The sequence below is a fragment of the Platalea leucorodia genome, assembly GCF_965183815.1.
Source record: "Platalea leucorodia genome assembly, chromosome: 5".
NCBI classification, from domain to species: domain Eukaryota; kingdom Metazoa; phylum Chordata; class Aves; order Pelecaniformes; family Threskiornithidae; genus Platalea; species Platalea leucorodia.
The window spans coordinates 60,719,949-60,740,279 of NC_138827.1; the positions used below are offsets into that span (position 1 = coordinate 60,719,949).

General features: G+C 41.8%; 1 protein-coding gene across 3 annotated transcripts in view; it reads left to right on the top strand.

Moving 5' to 3' along the window:
* Positions 1–1,109: 1,109 nt before the first annotated feature.
* Positions 1,110–20,331, top strand: part of AGAP1 (ArfGAP with GTPase domain, ankyrin repeat and PH domain 1) — a 387,788-nt gene continuing 368,566 nt past the window's right edge. For all 3 annotated transcript variants that reach the window (XM_082314678.1, XM_082314680.1, XM_082314679.1), the window contains exon 1: positions 1,110–1,277. In XM_082314678.1, the coding sequence (XP_082170804.1) occupies positions 1,115–1,277 (163 nt within the window). In that variant the 5' untranslated portion in view covers positions 1,110–1,114. The remainder of the gene's footprint in view (positions 1,278–20,331) is intronic.

The window sequence follows — 20,331 nt, forward strand, 5'->3', positions numbered from 1 at the left end:
CCTCGCGAGCGCCGGCACGGCTATGGCAACCGCTGCCGTCCTAAGTCACTTGCACAGAGCACTTTCTGCACAGACCTCCTAACTGGGGCCTTTCCAGGGCTCCAGCGCCCGTGGGGAGCCCGGCAGCGCTGCGAGGGGCCGCCGGGCCACGCCCGGGCTCACGGCTTCGCCAGCAGCCCCCGAGGGCGCCGCGCCGGCCGCGCCGCGGCCTGGCCCCCGCACCGGGGGGCTTCCTCCACTCGGGGAGGAACGCGCCGCGTTCCAAGCCCCCCGCGGAGGCGGCTGAGGCGGCAGCCGCCCGGAGGGGAGGCCCGGGAGCGACCACGCCCGCCGCCACCGCGCCCGCCGCCACCGCGCCGCGCAGGAGCGCGACCCCCGCGCTGCCTCCGCGCGCCGCCCCCCCGGACTACATTTCCCAGCGTGCCGCGCGGCGGGCACGGCGCGGGCGAGGGGGCGGTGTGCGGGGCGTGGCCGGCGGCCTGCGCGGTGACGTAACCCGGGGGCGTGGCCTGCGTGCGCGTGAAGCGGGCAGCGGAGAAGGACGCAGGGGGGTAGCGGGGCGAGCGCGCGGGAGGGTGGGGGGGGGTCGTCCCGGTGAGAGCGGGGCCGCGTGCGCTGCCGCCGCCGCCCCAGCACGCGCGGGGCGCCGGGCACGAGAGCGAGGCTGGGCCGGGGGCGCGAGGCTGAGGAGGGGCCGGCCATTGGCTGCCGGCGCGCGCGGGGGGCGGCGGGACCGGCCGCTGCTGCGGAGTTGAGGCGGCGGCGGCGGGGGCCGGCCGGGAGCTCAGCGGCGCCCGCCGCGCTGCCGCCTTCCATGGGGCCGGGGGCGGCCGGCTTGCCCTGCCCCGCCGCCGCGATGAAGTGACAGCGGGCGGAGAACGGCGGCGGCGGCGCCCCTTGCGGGCTGCGAGGCGAAGGGCTGCTGCCGGCCCGGCCCGGGGCGGGCGGCGGGGGGTCCGGTGAGTGAGGCGACAGCGGCCGGGGCTCCCCCCCTGCGCGCCCCGCCTCCCCCCGCCGCCGCCCGCCGGCCTGCGCGGAGCTCTCGGTGCGGGGAGGGGAGGGAGAAGGCGCCGGGCCGGAGCGGGCGACGGCGGCGGAGGGGAGCGGCCGCGCCATGAACTACCAGCAGCAGCTGGCCAACTCGGCAGCCATCCGGGCCGAGATCCAGCGCTTCGAGTCGGTGCACCCCAACATCTACTCCATCTACGAGCTGCTGGAGCGGGTGGAGGAGCCGGTGCTGCAGAACCAGATCCGCGAGCATGTCATCGCCATCGAAGGTGAGCCGGCGGCTCCGTCGCGGCGGGGAGCGGGGCAGGCGGCGGGGGTCGCGCCGTGCTCCCCCGATCCCGCGGCCCAGCCTGCGGGCAGTGGCGGGGGCCTTGGGAGCCGCTGCCTGCGCCCTCCCGGCTGCCTCCCTTTCCTCCGCCCCCCCGGGGCTGGCTTTTCGGGGGCTGTTTCTCGGCCCGATCCCCATCAGTTCCCCTCCGCTGGGTGCCCGGGGTGGCCCCTCGGCGTGGGCTTCCCTTGCAGCCGAGCGAGAGGTGAATTTGTTGCGAGCGCGGCTGGGAAGGGGCGAGGGGAGAAGTTGTTTTGCGACTTGGCTGCCGTGCAGGCAGAGCAGCGGTCTGGTTAGGGCTGGGTTGAGGTGGGAAGGATGATGCTCACTTTGCCTGCGGAAGGGTTGGAGAAAATGAGGTTTTCTTCGGTGCTCCGTGCAGTTTTTGAGGGAGACATTTGAAGTACGGGCTCCGGTTCAGGGGTGTTAAGTGGGTAAACAAGATGTGCAACTGGATTACAGAGCGGTAGTCTGTTTATGCAGCAGTGTAAAAACAGGTTTGAAGCTAAGATGGAGATAACAGTCTTCTAAGCTTAGATTTATATGCATCTATCCCCGAAGGAGCACTGCAGAGACTCTTGAACTGCTTAGGATGTGCAAAATAAGAAACAATTGTCAGTATTGGGAAGTCTGCAGTTTCTTAACTGTTGCTGAAGTTAAAAAGAGCAAACAGTATTGGCCAAGAACATGTATTTTAAGAAGAAATTTTTGAGTTATTTTGCATAATAACTTACTCAGCTTTGCGTTGTGTGCTTTTGCAATTGAAATAGTCTGCCACTAGTTTGGAAGGGATTCAGGCTAGCAGAGTATGATGTACAGCAGCTGAAATAGCTGCTTAAAACATCTTGTGTTGTTGGCCTATCTTGTCTTTAAATTATATGTAGTAAAAAAGTCCTGCTGGAAAAGCTGCTATTGAGATTGTTATCTGAAAGACTGCATTATTCTTCTGACTCTTAAGCAATGCAGCTTGAATAGACAGACATAATGTTTAATGCCGTTAACATTTTAGGGGGGAGGGGGCAAAAAACCCCCTCTTTAGTGTCTTGTATAGCAAGTCACTGAGACTGGCGGTGCCTGTCACATTTTAAAGAACATAGTCAGATGCAGAGACTTAGCTGGGTACTAAGTATGTGGTAGAGTTCTGTTGTGCGTATTCTCTGTTGTATTTGTGACTTTATTGAAATTATGGTGTGTGGTTGTCGGCTTCTTGGAGTCTGGGTTGTCCCCTCCTGGGAGTCCTTTCCCTTCGCTCTCCTCTTCCACTGAAGAGATGGAAACTTCTTAATATATATTGTGGGAAGGATATGGCACAGGCACCGCTGTTCCTTTCTCAGCGGTACTGGTGTTTGGATTTCTGTGGGATAGATGATGCCTTCAGCAGAACATTTTTTTTTTTTTTAAGTGGTAATTAATACATGTTCATGTGGTATAAATATGTTTCTTGAATGAGATGCTTGGGATATAGTGGTGCAGCCAAGTTTGTGTTGAAGTGGGAGGAGGATATGAAGCACCGTATGTAGTTATCTTCATAGCATGTCACTTATGTTAGTCTTTTCATGTATTAATGATTTCTGTTACCTAACTGTAGCTCAGTTCATCTGTCAGTGATGAAGACTTTAAAACCAAAATAGCAGCCTGCAAATGTGTTTCAGAAGCAGAGCCGATGAGTAAAATTTTCATAGACAATTTGCTGTCTAACTTGCATTGGACACTGAGTCATGAAACCAGTAGATCTGATTCATGGGAAAGATTTATCTAGGTAAAAAAAAAGTGTGTATCTCAAGTCTCTTCTGTTCTGAGGGCTGTTCAGCTAACACTTAAATATTAAAAATTGCATATATTTAAAAAAAAATCAATTCACTCCTTTAGATTACAACTCCACCAGGTTATATTTTTTGTAAACCTCCTTTATCTGACTATTTCTCACTGATACCAGCTTTTAAACCTGGTGGTAATGCCATATTGCATGTAGGAAGAACTTAGAAATAGTCATTTCTTTCGTGGCTGTTGCAGTCCAATTTTACTGCAAAGAGCTGAGTATTATCATGATACTCCCCACATTACAAAACCTTTTGAGTTCAAGGTACTCGGCTTTTTCACTGACAGCGAGGAATCATGGTGTGGTTGGCATGTGGCTGGTGTGAGAAAATATTAAGTAACTTTTTGCTGAAATAGTTTATTCCAGCAGAAGGAGAACTCTACCCTTTAAAGAAAAGAATATAGTCTAGTTAGTTCAGGCTGCTTTAAACTGTAACTCCAACCAACATGTGCTCTTTGAACAGCTCAAATAATGCTTTCCTGCTCAAGAGATGTTTGACAGATCTGGAGGAGAACATAGTTGGAATCGAAAGCAATTTGAGACTTAGTGAAGTAAAGACACTATGTCCTGTTTTCGGCTGGGATAGGGTTAATTTTCTTCCTAGTAGCTGGTATAGTGCTGTGTTTTGGATTTAGGATGAGAATAATGTCGATAACACAGGGATGTTTTAGTTGTTGCTAAGTAGTGCTTACACTAGTCAAGGACTTTCCAGCTTCCCATGCTCTGCCGGTGCACAAGAAGCTGGGAGGGGGCACAGCCAGGACAGCTGACCCAACCTGGCCAAAGGGCTATGCCGTGCCGTATGACATCATGCCCAGTATGTAAACTGGGGGGGTTGGCTGGGGGGGGGGCAGTGATCGCTGCTTGGGGATGGGCTGGGCATCGGTCAGCAGGTGGTGAGCAATTGCATTGTGCTTGTATATTGCTTTGTATAGTCTTTATCATTATTATTATTATATCTTCCTCTGCTGTCCTATTAATCTGTCTTTATCTCAACCCATGGGTTTTGCCTTTTTTTTTTTTTTTTTCCCCGATTCTCTCCCCCATCAGGTGGGGAGGGTGAGCGAGCGGCTGTGTGGTGCTTAGCTGGTGACTGGGATTAAACCACAACACACTGTTACTTATTCTCAGAATTTTCTTTTCAATATAGAGTGGCACTGTCTTCCCAACACTTTGGATTTTATTGGCAACGTAAGCTCTCTTTTTAGGCTTTGAGTTATATTACAGGAGTGTCTTGACACACTTGCTGGACCAATGACTGTTGAAATAATATGGAATTAAAACTGGCCTTTCAGCAGCAGCAATTCTTTATATTCAGCTACATGAGTTGTATCTAATCCTAAGAGAGCAACTACTAAACATTCCTAAATAGGGTTCTAAATTGACACATAAATACTTCTTGCACAGATTGCTTTTCTTGTATTATTCTAAGTTAGATGTGATACTGGGTAAAACAGTTCTGTGTGATGTTAGTTAATTTGTTTTTCCTCGTTGGGTAAAAATGCTAAAAATTGTTTACTTTCAGGTTCTTGCATTTCACGGAGTTGCAAAGTCAACAGTTTAAAAGCATTCAATTCAGTTTTCTTTGTATGAAATTCATACTAAGTAGCCAAACAATTTTAGATGCTGTCATTTAGGCTGTTAACTGTAGTAAAAACTGTCTTCACGTGTTCTGGAGTTCACGACCTTAGTTCCACCAGTAGATGCATCAGTACTTGATCAATATTAAGCAATTCTTATATCAAGTGTGTTGTGTGCTTAGAAATGGGGAGAAGAAGACATGGATTGATTTCAGTAGTTTTTTAATTACTGGAAATGTCTTGGGGTTTCAAGGTATGATGGTCTTAAGGTGTACGTGTAGATATGTAAGGGTAGGTAATAGCTGAATGTGTCTGTTCCAGTTTGTATCATCCAGATGGAGAGTAGCTTTATATTGTTATAAAACTTTAAGTATGGTGCAAAACCAAGGAAAGCTGGTGAAAAATTTAATTTCTAATCCTTCGTGAAGGGATTTTAAAACAATTTAACAATGTCAATGTCATCTTGGTTAATAGTCGATAAAAACAGTTTGCTAATATACTTATTACTAACAGATGCTAATGCAGCAAGTGTTGAGCATCTGAAATAGTTTGCTATCCTTTTACACAGCGGCAAGCCCATCAAAACAGATTTTGCTTCATTGTGGGGTTTGAGCAGATTTTCCTAACTGGGAAACATCTTGAATCCTCTACTAATAAAACAAAGCCTTAATGATGAGGCTTATGGTACCGGCTTCAGTGTGCCTTGCGAGTAACTTGAAGATGTTCCCTGTATTCTGTGTGGTGTTTTTTTTTTTTTTTATTCCCCTCTCTAAATGAATAGAAAATCTGATTTTATTTTTTTATTTTTTAAATCTAAGGGGAAGCTGTTGCTTTAATTCTTATGGATGGCATACCAGACGTTATTCTAGCTTTGAATTGCCATGTTCCAGCACATTTTGTGATTCCTATCCCAAGTTTTCTGTTAAAAAAATAAATTGAAAAGTGTGTTGTGAATGCTAGTGTGCATTTTGAAATTATGATTATTAAGACTTAAGAAATAATCTAAGTCTTAGAGAAAATATGAGATCTGTACACTTGGAAATTATTTGTTCAGGGCAGTGCAAAGATCCTGATGCACTTGAGGAGTGGGTTGGTGGGAGAAAATGGTAGAAGGTATAAAGCTTGCTTTATTTTTTTTCTTCACTCACTTCTAAACATACTGTTTCTTGAAAATAGTTTAGGGTGCAGCTACAGCTCTTGAAGTGCATATGCATTAGAGGCATCTGTCATTAACTGATGTGGGAGTCCACTCCATTCTTTTCTTGGAGCCCTCTAACTTTGCAACTCCTTAAATGCCGGTATGAAGCATGTTGGGGGGGGCAATGCTATCGTAGGACTACATCTTATAGGAGAAGTTATACTCAATTTTGGAGTTGAGGTAGCAATAGTATTGTAACACTTCTGCTGCTACTGAAGTCTATGAGACAAATGGGTTGAAAAATGAATGTACTGTAAAAGCATTGTTTGCTGTTGTAAAATGTAAGACTGCAGCTGTTTTGCCTGCTTAATGTATCTGTTCTCTCCTACTTGATGACAGAAAAATGGCAAGCGCATCAGTGATCAACCTTCTTTGGTTCCCTGTTATGGAAGGAGTATCATTATTAGTTGACTTTCCTTTAACTTGCCAGCTTAGTGATAAGGGTGAATTACTGCTGTACACTAGCCTCCTCTTAATAATGTGAGCCTCCCTGCAGGTGTACAAATAGCTCATGACAAGGAGCAAAAGCTGATTGTAGTACAAGACTTGGCAAAGAATTATATCAAGCTGCAACTTGGAAACAATGATAGTCACTCTGAATACCCTTTGAATACCAGTCACTCCTTTTACTTAGCTATGTTGTTGAAACAGACTTAGGAGATCCAGCATCTGCGGACCTCTGTGCAAGTAAATAATTAATTCAAGCTCTTGAGGAGGGGAGTTTGGGTATATGTTGTATTACTTCAATACATCAAAAGAATGATGGTATAGTTCAGATACTTAGGCATAAATGACCAAAGCTGAAAAAAACCCCAAGTATTGCATAAGACAGTTGCATCTTGAAGCATTAATAGCAATCATCGTATTCGAGCTTCTGTTATCGTTGTGCCTTTTTGAACTGTGGATCAAACTATGTGATTTGAAATGATAAAACTGATTCTCCAAACAGCCATCTTGTTTCAGATTTCTGGAAGGGGGGACAACAGTAGAGCATGCTGGGAATATGCCTTTTTTGTTTGCTGGGGGATTAAGTTTGTGTGATTCAGATGCAGGGAATCTGAACACATTATATATACCTAGTATATAAGTGCATCTAGGTAAATTCTGAGCTTGCATATGAACAATAAGCATTGACTTGGGTAGCGATCGTTGCTTTTAAGAGCCAGCACAATATGTTTGGAACAAGCCTCTTACTGCCTTTTTCTGCTGGCTGTGCATGTGCAACTTTGTGCATGTGCAACCTAGCTAAAGGCAGCATTTTTCTGCTGTGATTCTGTGTTGCTGCCTGTAGACCTTCAGTGCGGGCAAACTGATGAAACAGTACGTATTTTGTCGTTTTGGTGGGTAGTATCGAAATGGAAAGACGTTTCTTTTTAACGTGGAAGGTAATAGACTCCAGCATATGAATAACCAAGAAAATTCAAATGCATTACTTGAGTGGTGAACTAGAAGTTTGGTCAGATAGTTGTCTGAAGTTACCGGAATGTCCTATTCTGAGTCAAAGTGACTGTGCTTTCTAGCTTTAAGTTATATGCTTTGGTGCTATTCTTAGCAAAAGCTGCATCATTAAATATCAGATGCTTTTGAGTGAGTACACAAAAGTTACAAATTGAGAGGAAAGCCTTAAACCATTAACTTCTGAGGATAACTTTTTTCCCTGAGGCAAAGAAGGAGACGTGCTGTGGATCAACTGATGTTGTTGGAACAAATGTGTTGTGAGGCCTTAGGTTTTTCAGGGAGTGTGCCGGGCTTCTCCTGCCATTTGCTTTGGGGGATTAATCTAAAGCAGCATGCAATAATGCTGAAACAAGAGGTCATGCTGCTGTGTATACAGATCACTGTTTTTATTTCTATTTAAATTGGCAAATGAGTCTTACTCCCTAAGAAGAGGGGGCGCTCAGCAATGCGGCAGATTAGACATTTGATTCGCTTTGGCTGATCTCAGGTGCTTGGGAAAAGGAAACACACCTTGTAAAGTCGGTTGCTGTGTTTTATGTTCTGCACTGTACTTTGCTAAGGCCAAAATGGCAATTGCAGTTTCCTGAAGGTGACACAGGTGCTCAAGCTAAGTGTTTTTAGTTTCTAATAACGTATATTATCTGGTACTTGATGTATCAGTAATCTTAGTCTAAACTTAACCACCTGAAGAAAGTGGTTTGAATCTTGGATCAAGTGGTGAAAACTGATGTGGGAATATGATGTATTTCATTAATTGCAAATAGTAAGGGATACAGTTACAAACATACTGTAGTCTGACAGTTATAAGTGAGATTAAAACCCCCACTTTTTTTTTGGAAAGTGATGGAGGTTGGGAATAGTGCCAGGTAGATGAAGAACTTCTCCCCAGACCTCAGGAATATTCCATTCGCTACTGCATCACAACTGGGAATTGGTTCTGTCCTTACCAGTAAAGCAAGGTAAATGGCAATGTTGATATTTTAGCAAATCTTTGAAGAAAAAGTAATGTAAGCTCCAAAAATATTAGTAGCTGAAACAGAGAACTCAGTTGTTTCTCTACTGTGTGACCTTCAGCTGACAGTGCATTTCAGACATCCATTTCTGCAATTGTTAGTTTTTAGGTTAAGGATATTTTTTGACCTTCACACACATAGCTTTATATCATTTGTGGAAAAAATCTAAAATGATTATTTAGTAATCTACAGCGGATAAAGTTCCCCTAGTCTGAGAGGAAAAGTATGGTATTAAATATTTTTTATTATCCTAACCTCTGTGGGAATGAGAGATTTGTCTTCCGTAATAGTTTTTTTTTTTTTTTTTTGCTTGACTGCCTTCAAGCGCTGTTTGTACTTCATGTCACCTATACTGAGGAAAGGCTGTGGCTAAACTTCTCTTTTGTGTTCTCACTTGTCCATGAAGTAATTGAGCAAAGACAGTGCTGGATGTGGACAAGTTGTGAGATGCTGCTAATTTTTGATTTAAAGACTTAAGGGAATTGGGTACCACCAGGACTTAAATACACTTTCATGGATGTCATCTGTATATGGAGAGGGATGTATGCGTGGAGCCCCATGGCGAGGGTGAGTGGGTGCCCCACAGGGGCCACTGCCCGGGCACGAGCCAGAACAGAGGGTGAAGGGCAAAGATCCCAAATAATGGGGCGCCTACTTGGAGCAGGAGGCTCAGACCAGTTTGGTTTGGGGATGGTACTCGGAGTACCCCCCCCAGGCTGGTGTGGTGAGTTGTGCCTGTTCCTGTGCAGGAAAGCAGCTTGGCCTGGGTGCCTGAGTCTCTCCCCCCATGCCTGGCCTTGGTGGGGTGTGTTTTGAGGGCTGTCTTCTTATTTTTTTTGTGTTTTGCGTGCCCCCCCCCCCGTTTTTTTTAATATAGATTCCTGCTTAGCACTGGTGAGGCCACACCTGGAGTACTCTGTCTAGTTGTGGGCTCCCCAGAACAAGAGAGACATGGGCATACTGGAGAGAGTCCAGCGAAAAGTCAAAATGAAAGAGCTAACTTATTATCTATTGTGCTAGTTATCGGGCATTTTACTTGTTTGTCATGTTATACTTAATGCTTTGCTAGTAACATTCATGTTCATACCTTTTGGGATTTTATGTGGTTTGTATTGCACCTTGTTGATGTCCTAGAAAACTTAGCATTTAAATGCAGTGAGAAGATACAGCTCAACTGCAATCATAAACTCTCCAGCCTGTGGGTACAGGGCAGTGAATAGCTTTTTGAGTGATAAGGTTAAACTTTTAAAAGGGTTTTATAAAATCAAGAACACTTCAATTCTTGGCTGTCTATATGGAATGACTTTTCAACTACTTCTTAAGTCTCCTGGACAGAGCTTTTAATCCAAACTTATTTGCAATTAATTTATACTTCTGTTTTAATTGTGATAAGGCTATAAATGCTGCATGAATCTTGTGACTAATGTTAGAAATATGATAACTGTGCCGTCTCACTTAGACATATTCCGTCTCACTCGTCTCACTTAGACATATTCGGGCTACCAGGGATCCATGACTTCTTAGAAAGTTTTGCTTTACATTTCTAATTACAAGGTGGAAACAGAGGGGTTTTCAGGTTCCGTTGTTGGTAGCAAGTCCGTTGTGGGCAGCTGGCAATACTGAAGCCCTTTGGAAATATCTAATGTGTTTTTTTTAGGTTTTTTTTTTTTTTTAAGTGAATGGAAGCAGATGTGTTACTTAATCAGTATGTGCACATTCAACCTCATTAATGCCATTTCAGGATTCTGACTCATATCACATTTGGAGCCTGTATAATGCTACAAATGAAAGGGTGTTAAGATGGCAGTGCATTTCTAACCCAGTGAATGACTTGTTTTTTTCATTTTTGTTTTCCTGTTGCTTAAGTAAGCTTCAGTTAACCACTTAAGGAAGCAAGCAGTAAAAATACAGGGTTGGTGTATGAGAGATGTGTAATTTCAGTGTCTTGTTTAGTAACTTTATTTGTTTACATAGTTGGATAATGAATGTAAACCTAACGATTAGACAGCTATTTTGTTTGGTAATTTCCCTTTCTGTACTGAAGAAAAATATAGGCAATTGAAGTGACTCTTAAGAATACTTGAATCTATAGCTTTTGCTATATTGCTTTGTATTTGTAGTTATTTATGAGAAGCTTCAGATGCAAATTTTTCATCTTTTTTTTTTTTTTGCCTCATTTTGAAGGGATTGAAGGACTGTTTATAGCCTAGACCAAATCAGTGCTTGTCATGATTTATCTTGAAACCTGTAGGAAAATCCACTTTGACTTGAACTTGGTAATACTTACATTTTCTATTAAACTAAAGCTGCAGATGAAGTTCTTCCTGTTAATAATTTTTTTTTTTAGTTTATACTACTGTATCTATCCTCTGCAACTCTGTTTTTCAGTAACATAAGCAGAAGGAGGACACAGCAAGATAGTCACTGTTGCAGGATTTTGTAGCATTCTGTAACTTACTCGTGCTACTTCGTTCAGCAAATACAGTAGTGTACGAATGTGTGATTTCCATTATCTTACTGCTTCAACTTCGCATGCTCAGGAGAGCAGCCAGGAAGCCTGTCTTTTAGGTATCACAGCAACTGTGTTCTCTAGAGGAAATATGCTAAAAGCATGGCACTCGGGGTGCCCAGTCATTGAAATGTATACCACTTACACAAGCATTTGCAAAGTTATTTGAGTTAACTAGTTGAGAACCAAAAGCAAGGCTTTTTGTGTCATTTGGTCAGTAACCCAAGGCAGATGTTTCAGGACCTTAAATAAGGAGGTGGCTGGCATATGAATTTGTACAAACATGGAGAGCGAGCGTAGCAGGAAGACATATTGGATGTTAGACTTCAGCTGCCTATCCGAATACACTTGCTGTGCATTTTTATATTTCTTACAAAATGTTTCACTATTGAAAGACAAGTCGTACACAATGGTAGTTCTTAGGGTAACTGCAGCATGGTACTGGACAGCGATGTTGTTTACCACTAATGACACATGAGAGTAGTTACATTTGAGTGTAGGATCACCTGTGCTCTCATTGGAGTCTGGTACGAATGAACCCAGTGATCTTAAGATATTGAAATGGTCGTCTAGCACAGGAATGAAACCATCAATATGCTTCTGTATTCTGCACTGTCAGAGCCTGTTCCTCTCCATGGAGTCAGGTTTAGGTGGAGTGCAAGCCTTAAGGCTTGGCATAGTTAGCAGGCATCTCTGGTCAAAACCTCTGGGCTGGGATAATAAAGTTCATGAACACACTGTTGTAACACACTAATGTAGTGACGGGAAGCAGAAAGCCAACTATATCAGTAGGAACCTACGGCATTTCTTGTGAACTTGGCCTACTAAATTACCTGTATTGCTTTCAAAATATCGAGTAGACTGTGCAGGATACAAAAGGTCTCTTGAAAACTAAGCCTTTAGTAATGTTGAAATAGTACGAAGGAGTAATTGAGCTGACATTGGATTCTTATATTAGAATACTGTTGTCTCTTCTTTTGCAACCCTAACATAGCGGTATGAGTTAGGCTTTAGTGCCTAAGTGCTTCATGGTATGTAAAGATTAAATAACAACTGGTACTTCTGTCATAGTACACTGTTATGGTTGTTGTACTGCTCAGGATCACCTGTAGACTTGGTAAACATTTATGTTCAGGCAAAGGTGGCATGCTCTTGGAAGAACATGACAAATTGGGCCTGGTAAGAAATAGGCAAATGTCAGAGACAGGAGCTGTGCACAAGCACTAAATTGGCATACAGCTTCGCATCTGTTGTTCTAGCTACTGTTGGAGGCATATTATAAAACAGGTATAAGGTTCTTGAGAGAAAGATGGGCTATATATCTCTTACTTGGGTAACTTCACTGTTTAGCACTAAAACTAGAATGATAGTTTGGAAAATCTTAATAGATATGGGCGTTTGGTAATGAGAATTTTGATAAAGCAGTTACAAATAATTTTGTTAGTAATTGTACCATCTCTGTTTCTGGCTAGAAGGTGTTACTGTTGTATTGCAAAGCACACAAGTGTCAACTATCAAAACTAATAAAGAATGACAGTGAAGGAAAATAATGTTCCTTTGCTTTCATGAACATAAAATCAATGATGTAGTAGAGTTCAAAAATGCTTTTATAGTAAAGCTTTGTTAGTATTTTCAATACACCCTAAAGTCTTAATAGGATTATTTCCTTTTTTTGGTACTGTGAATAAAGCTGAGTAATAATTTTCCTTCAAAATATATTGCTGTTTGAGCTTCGGGTTGAAAGACTTCTGTGGGTCTCTGGGTAAGCTTCTGATCCCTCTGCACAGGATGGTGACAGCGACGGGTAGCTGCTTTGCATTGTATAAAATTGTATAAATTGACAATGCTACTGGTATGCCTTGAAGAAAATCTATAGCTGCAGCCTTAGTGCGTGTGGGACTTTCCTATAGTCGTTTATCACTTATCTGTGGCAATTCTGTTACTTGAACCTGAATCTGTAGGTTCCCTCTTGGAGCTGAGTAAATCAAAGCAGGAAGGAATAAAAACAAGCTATGGAAAACTATTCCTGTACCCTGTGCCAACTCATCTATTTAGTCCCATTTCATTACTTTTCTCATGCAAAATAAAATTCTAATTTTAACCTGCATTAATGAAGCTTCACTGCTATGAGATTGCAGCATTCAATAGCATCTAGATGTATAACAATACATTAGTTTATGGATGGAAGGATCTTGCTATTGATGTATCTTGAAAAATTAAATTTGGGTAGGGTGGGGCTGACCAAAAGGGCACAACTTGCTTGAGGCAGAAGATGCACTGAACACAAAGGTGCATAACCTCTGAGAGGGAAGTGATGTGTGTTAATTACCTGGGTAACAACGCTGGCCAGGTTAGATGCACAAATATTTACAGCGGACATCTGCCTTGGTAACTGCTTAAGGCTAGTATTTTAGCTGAAGTCAGGAGGCCTACATGACTTATAAAAAGACAGTACTTCTCCGGGAATATTTTGCTTACGGGAACATCTTGCTTCCTGCATAATAGAGTGAATTCAGTTAGAGGGTTGCTGGTTTGATTTATGCTGCTAATTGATGTGGTGGTTGATGTGAACTGCATGTGCTAATTGCTCACTTGCTAATCCTCTCCAAATTATCTGACAAAAGCTTTTAAAGTGGAGCATTACATGTTTTTTAAAACTGGTCAGCATATAAACATAAACAATTGGGGGCCTCTGTTTTGCTTGCAAGTGCCTAATCTAAGTACTGATCCATTTTAGTTGCAGTAATGTTTCAGGGGAACTTCAGTGGCTTTAAAGTAGTCTCGTTGTTCTCCATGGTGTTTAAACAATGTCTGGAAAATACTTTGAGAGCATGTTTGTTTTTTTTTTTTTTTTATTTAACTGGATCATCACAGTTATCTGTATGGTAAAGGTAGAATATGTATGATACTTGACTGTGCAGTTTTACGTAATGAAAGATATGTGCCATTTGAATTTATGTTTGTGCATACAAGCCAGTCAGTGCAGCAGAAACTGCAGTGGGTAAAACATAAGAAAAAAATGGTGGCTAATTCATGCAATGGTATTGAGATAAGAGTATGCTGACTGCCTCTGATTCTGGTAAGGGAAATGTGCATTAAGTGTTTTAGTTAATGGCCAAACCCATCAACTCTAGTATAAGCTGGGAAGCTTTTGTATTTCTGGACTGATGGGGAGAATCTTAATGTTAGATTATAGAATGCAATAGTCTAGAGGTTACTTTTACCTTCACTTAAATAAGGAAAGAGCTGTTTGAGGAGAGGTGAGTAACAGCTGATTCTTCAGTTTAGAGAGTTGTACAGGCTGCTGTCTGTGTGAATGGGGTAGCTGGGCATAGTGCTTCTAACTGCACGTCTGTCAGTTAATGTGTTATGTGAAATCAAAATATCTTCACATGTTAAAGTTCCGGACAGATGGGTGTTTGACAAAATATAAGTTAATCTACCCTGAAGTTAATATTCCAAGGTGATTTAGACACTTCAATGAATATGAAGTTTTCTAATTTGAGACTTGCTGTGGGAACAAGCCAGTAAGCACTTAAAAGGAGACTACAGACAGCTGAAAGAAATTAGTCAATTTAGAGGAAAAAAGAATGCATTTAAATATTGATGCTTGACTGTAACTTGAATGTAGGCTGTCAACAGTAAGAGGCAAAATACCTCAGTGACCTGAAAAGTGCAAGTATGTCCCTAAAGGGATTACTTGATGTTAGGTAATGACATGCTGTTAAAATTAAAGCTCAAATACATATCCCTTGATTTGCTAACTAGGCCAGACCGGTAGCTTTTAAAAAGAACTCCAGTAGATAAATGGGAAAAATCAATTTTGCTAGAATTTGTAAAGAGCGAAGTAGCCTACTGGCATTGTTTCAGATTTTTTTGTAATTAGTATGTAAATAAGGTAGCTTACTTAGACGGAGACAGCTACCTGCTAGAAACTTGAATACAAATATCATCTTCTTGGAAGAAAGTGATGCCAAAGCAAGGCATTGTAGAAGTTGCCTTGTAGTCCTTGATTTCAGTGTAAGGTGCTATCCAAGGAACCTCTCTTACCGTGCAACATTGATACATTTCTCCTGGATTATCTGACATTCTGCAGCTGTTCTTGTATAGCTTTCATAATATCTTTCCACTCAGCAGATGGGAATATTGGTTACTAGGTAGGTGGTAATATTTGATAAAAGCTCTCTGGTGATGACATATTAGGTAAATCAAATACTGATAAATAGATCCAATTACAAATGGGATTAGATCTTTTTACAACAATATCAGCAAGGCTGTAATAAATAAAAAAAAAAAAAAAAACCACCTGCTAGAAACAGGTATATATCTATATACATCTATGTTCTTCCTGACTTGTATATTTTTGTTTAGTTATATTTAATAATACTCAGTAGGTGGTTCCAGATGGTATTGTACTTGTTGTGGTAAATCAGAGGTACTCAATCTAGTTTACTCCACAAGTTAACTTCAAAAGATTTGGAGACAGCTTGGACAAAAAAAAAAAAGGCATTAATTGTGTGACTGTTCTAATGTGTTAGAGAAAGCAATGCTTTTGAAAAGCCGCTTCTTTCCTGTTGTCTACATGTTGGTTGTAAATGTGACTTTGTGTATGAATACTGGAGCTGGTACGCAACTGTTTAGCTTGGATGCAAATGTCATTGCTAATGTAGAGGTCTCAGTGCAGATTGTGGGAATTGTTAAGGGTCTGTGTACAGGATGGTTAGTCCATGTTGATGTTGCATGCTGTCGGTGTTTCTAACACCTAAGCTAACTAGACTGAAGTTGGCTCCAGTATGTAGAACAAGTTCTATAGTTTTAAATGTGATGAATTTTGAGATGTGTTTTCCTGCAAATTCTGGAATGGTTTTGTTTTGAAAAACAGTAACACAAATATGAACTGTGTCTATTCTCTTGGTATCAGTCTCTTGTTAGCCTCTTAACTTGTTAATCAAGTCAATAAAAAGGCTGTTCATAGCTAGGTATGTCAGCAGAGAGAGAGGATAGTTATTGACCTCAGTGGAACATATTCCCCAGACAGTGATTAAGGTACAGGTTTCACTGGGTATAGTGTGTGGAGAAAACTACAGGATGCCAGAAAAACCCTCTACTATCTTGTGATGCTCTGTCTAGTTGGGTTGATTTCTGTTAGCCACACTTGTGCTCTTAGGGTGTTTGGTGGGTCTCCTTAGAGGATCACATCTGGATTGAGAAAAGCTGTTCTCTGTGTGCTTAACAGGCACTTGTTGAAGAATTAAAGTATAAAAAGCTAAAATCAAGAAGAGTGTAGTTGGCTTAAACTTGAAGATACTTGATTTAAATTTCTTTAAAGCTCTGAAAAAGCAGCAGAGATGGCAACATGAAAATACTGATTATGAACTGTCCTTCAAATTTTGTATTGCCGAATTATTGAAGTAGTACCATCCTGTACAGATTCAAATAAAACACAGTGATAGTTAAGTCTTTTGTCTAATTATAGTCCTGTATTTTAAAACAGAACATCAAATTTGAGTCTTGGAAGATAGTCCAGTAAGCATCTTGAAAATGTTGAATCTGTGGTAGTGGCTTGTTTGCATTCAAAATCGGTTTTGTGTGTTGGACGCTGTGACCCAGCTATTCCATAAGCGCTTCTGCCTCGCACAAGAGTGATCTGAAAGCCTATTCTGTGGGTACCACTGGTCCTGGAGCTAGAATCAGTTGCTAAAACAGTTTCTATACAGATGTGGTTGTCTTGAGCACGAAAAAAGTAAGGGAAAACAAATGGAATTTGAATATATGGGAGTTGTGTATGAGAAAACTGTATTAGGTTTAATCTTTTTGTCGTAAAGGTGGACAAATAGAAACTGATGCTGATGAAAAATGTGAGATGCAGAATCATCACTTGGGGAGAGAGTGCGGGATTTGTTTTTTAACCATAATAGCTTGAAAGTAATTCCTATGAAGCTGTAAAAATTTATTTTAATGGTCAAGATAGCTATATACACTTGAAGTATGGGATAGTTAGTGGTTTCCTAACTTGAAAGAATCATTTTTTTTCTTAGTGTTTGCCTCCAAGCAGGACAAACAGGCCATTGCAATGTAGGTGATGGCTGGAATATAGAGGCCTCAGTGTATGTCGGTTTTACTCTAGCAAACTTTTCAGGTGGCTGCAGGCTGTTGGCTTGTGGTAATAAGAAGCAAAATTCTCATAATACTCAAAGACCAGCAGCTGTTCCTGTGAGTCTTTGAGGTATAAACTAAACTGACAGAACTTGAGGGAATTCTGAAGGCTTCTGGATTACCGCTTTCATCTGCTTGGACATTATGAAGGACTTTGGTACTGGACCTAGTTCTGCTTCTGGTCTCCGTGGATGCCAACTTAAAGACTGACTTCTGTATTTAGGCATTTATACATACTGTGTCATAACAAGCATCTGATTTAAAAGCAAAGATTTTTAACTACAGGTAGGCTATGGCACTTGTTTAATGTGCATCTTCCATCTACTTGTCAGGAAATGTATGAATTTGCATTTAACTTTTAAGTGTTTTAAAAATAAAAAGTAGTGTATTAATTTCCTGAATAGAACAGTGATGGTAAATCAAGTTGCTTTTATTTATGTTGCATTCAAGTGAAATGTGACAGGGGAGTACTTGTAAGAAGGAACATGTAAAGTACCCTGCTAATGACAAATTGTGACATAAGATTGAAATAATTGAGATTCACAATCAAATCTACTTCTGTTCCTATTTAGTGAAACAAATTAGCCCAAACCAGATGGTTTCAGCAGGAGTCAAGTAGTAACTTTACATTTTTAGATTTGTTGAATGGCAGAACTGACAAAGCCTGGTTTCCTGTGGTTCTGTCCCCCTCCTAGAGAGCTTCGCTGTAAAGACATCAATGATCCCGTGCTCTTCGTCCACTCTCTTGTGTGCTTCCTTCTGTAAGCCAAACCGCTAGCGGCACAAGAGGCAGCATGTGCTGCAGCTGCATCCAGGCTACCTGTGCGTCAGCAAGTACGTGTGTGCTGATGTAAAAGTGTGTGTGCAAAGTGATGAGCGGCAGGCCAAGGGGAGCCGTGCACACAGGGAATCTGTTCTTCCAGCTGGAAGACTAGTTCAAGCATTCTTCTCTATACCTTAGGCATTTTATTCTCTAGACTTCTACTGCTGTCAAATCAAGCTGAAACTGAGTAAAGAACTCAAAATTTCAAAGTGGAAGAGAGGATTTTCCATGTTTACATGTGAGGTTTACTGTAATGTGGTGTTTTTCATCCAGTGGCTAAACTGACTTGAATCAGAAGAAACAAACCATTCTAACTTATGCTCTGTGTTTACTCTTTAGGAGGTAAAAGCTTTATGTTGAGAAAAGGATACAGTATTTGCTGCCATGTTATAACATGTGGGCGATTGCTGATCTTACGGAAATGATGTATTGATCAGATGAGGCCTGATTAGTAATGAATAAAGTTGCTGCAGTACTATGAGAGTCTTGAAATAGAAGATTTAAGCTTTTTTTAATTCTTTTTAAAAACTGTGCAGGGTAAAGCCTCTTCAGGTTAGTCAGACAAGCTAAGTTTGTAATCTGAGGGTTATATTTCTGTGCTCCTTTTGTGCCTTAGAATTATTACAACTTCCATTCAAGTTGAATTCAAAATGAGGCGATGTGCTTCTTGATTCCCAGTTCAGATTTAGCTGAAAATAATACTAGGAATGTGAAAGGCTTTTGGTAAAGCAGAGCAACAAAGTATAAACTTGCTAAAAATGGATGTAGATTTTCACTGTCTTCTGAGAGCATAGCTTAAGAGTAGGTGAGCCTGTAATGATTAATTTGTTGTAGCTAAAGGAGGGGGATCCTTTCACCCCACCCTTCACATGTTCTAGCCCTTCAGAAACCAGCTCAGTGTAAAAATAAGTAATTGTTTTAGTGGGATAGCAAGTTGAATAAGGTCACTTAAGACTCGGATGAGCTTCAGAGCTGTTACAGGAATGGGTGTGGGATTGCGCTGCAAGATCTGGGACAGCTTGTCAGGGTGTCAGAGGGCCGTTGGCTCTGTTCAGTGGGTTGCTGGCCTGCACCTAGACCTTGTTTTTGTTAAGCAGCGTGGGCAAGGTAGCAGAGTGCTGCACAGAAGCAACTGAATCTATCAGTAGGCTGTAAAGTCACTTCCAGGCTCTAATGAACTTGAACCTGTTTCTCTGGGAGCTATATGCATGTTCCCTTTATCTGCAACTGATTATAAATATGTTGAACCTGAGTTGCTTGTGTAATCAACAGTCTAAGGTTTTAATTAATCTTGCCAAAAGGCTATTATGCATTGTCCTTATGATCATTATTCATTTGCTATGTGCAAATTAAAATACTGTTAGAGTTGTAGTGCCTGCAAGTCATGCAGCTAAGCAGAATTTTTGTTTCAGCAAGAAGAAATTTATCATACAGAAAAGTGCTGAAAGATGATACGGCGCAGTCTGTCTATGTTGGCTAGACGTTTAGGATTTTGAGCTGAACACAGTGAGGCACAGTTGCAGTTACCACTAACTTGAGTGTCTGTGGCTTTCATAAGTTGATGACTGCAGATATTAAGGAAAAGAAGTCTTGTCTTCGGTACTTCTAAGCCGTAGTCACTCTTATCTTTTGATGGACCTTGACTGTCTGCAGCTGCCTCTTTTTTGGAGGGTTATCAAGTTGTTTGGGGACTTGTGAGTTGGGAACAGGCACCTTTAAAAGATGGGGAGTGTGAAAGGGGCAGTTGTTGCAAATGACACCCACTATAGTGAAGAGTGAAGGATTTTTAAAATTTGGTAAATATGTACTGTGTCCTAGGCTTAAATGAAGTGAGAAGCACATTCTTGAAGTCAAATTGTTGTCTTATGCTAATGCTGCTTGGTGTTGACTACTTGGTATGGTATAATGTAAGTAATCTTTTAATTAATGGGTGACTGTGGTAATTTGTTAATGTTGAGATAATTGCAGCACTTACAGGAACAACTGTTGGCGAAAACATTCAATTAAGTTTTGCATTGGACAATTGGCATTTTCTAGAAGATGCTTATTTATCCCAAAGTCTGAGTGCCTGAGTACCAAGTACATTCGACTGGGTCTCCTCGCGTTCAGTCCCTCTTCTCCTTGTCTGTTCATACTACAAAGTCAGGCTGCTCTGTAACTGCTGCCTTCTGTCAGTGAGTGTGGCAGGCCATGCAGTGCTGTAGAGATGAGAGTTCCGCCAACATACACTTTCCAAGGAAACATTTATTGAATGAAAAAATAAGCTAAGGGGCCAGTGTAGATCAACCTTCTCATGCTGTCTTAATACTTCCTTTTTCCTAGCTGACCTGATACTGAAGTGTGTTGGTAGTTTGATAACTGATTACTGTAGATATATTGTAGTTAGAGCAGTAAGCCTGTTCAAAACACAGGTCTTCAGCTTTTATGAAATGTGATTTT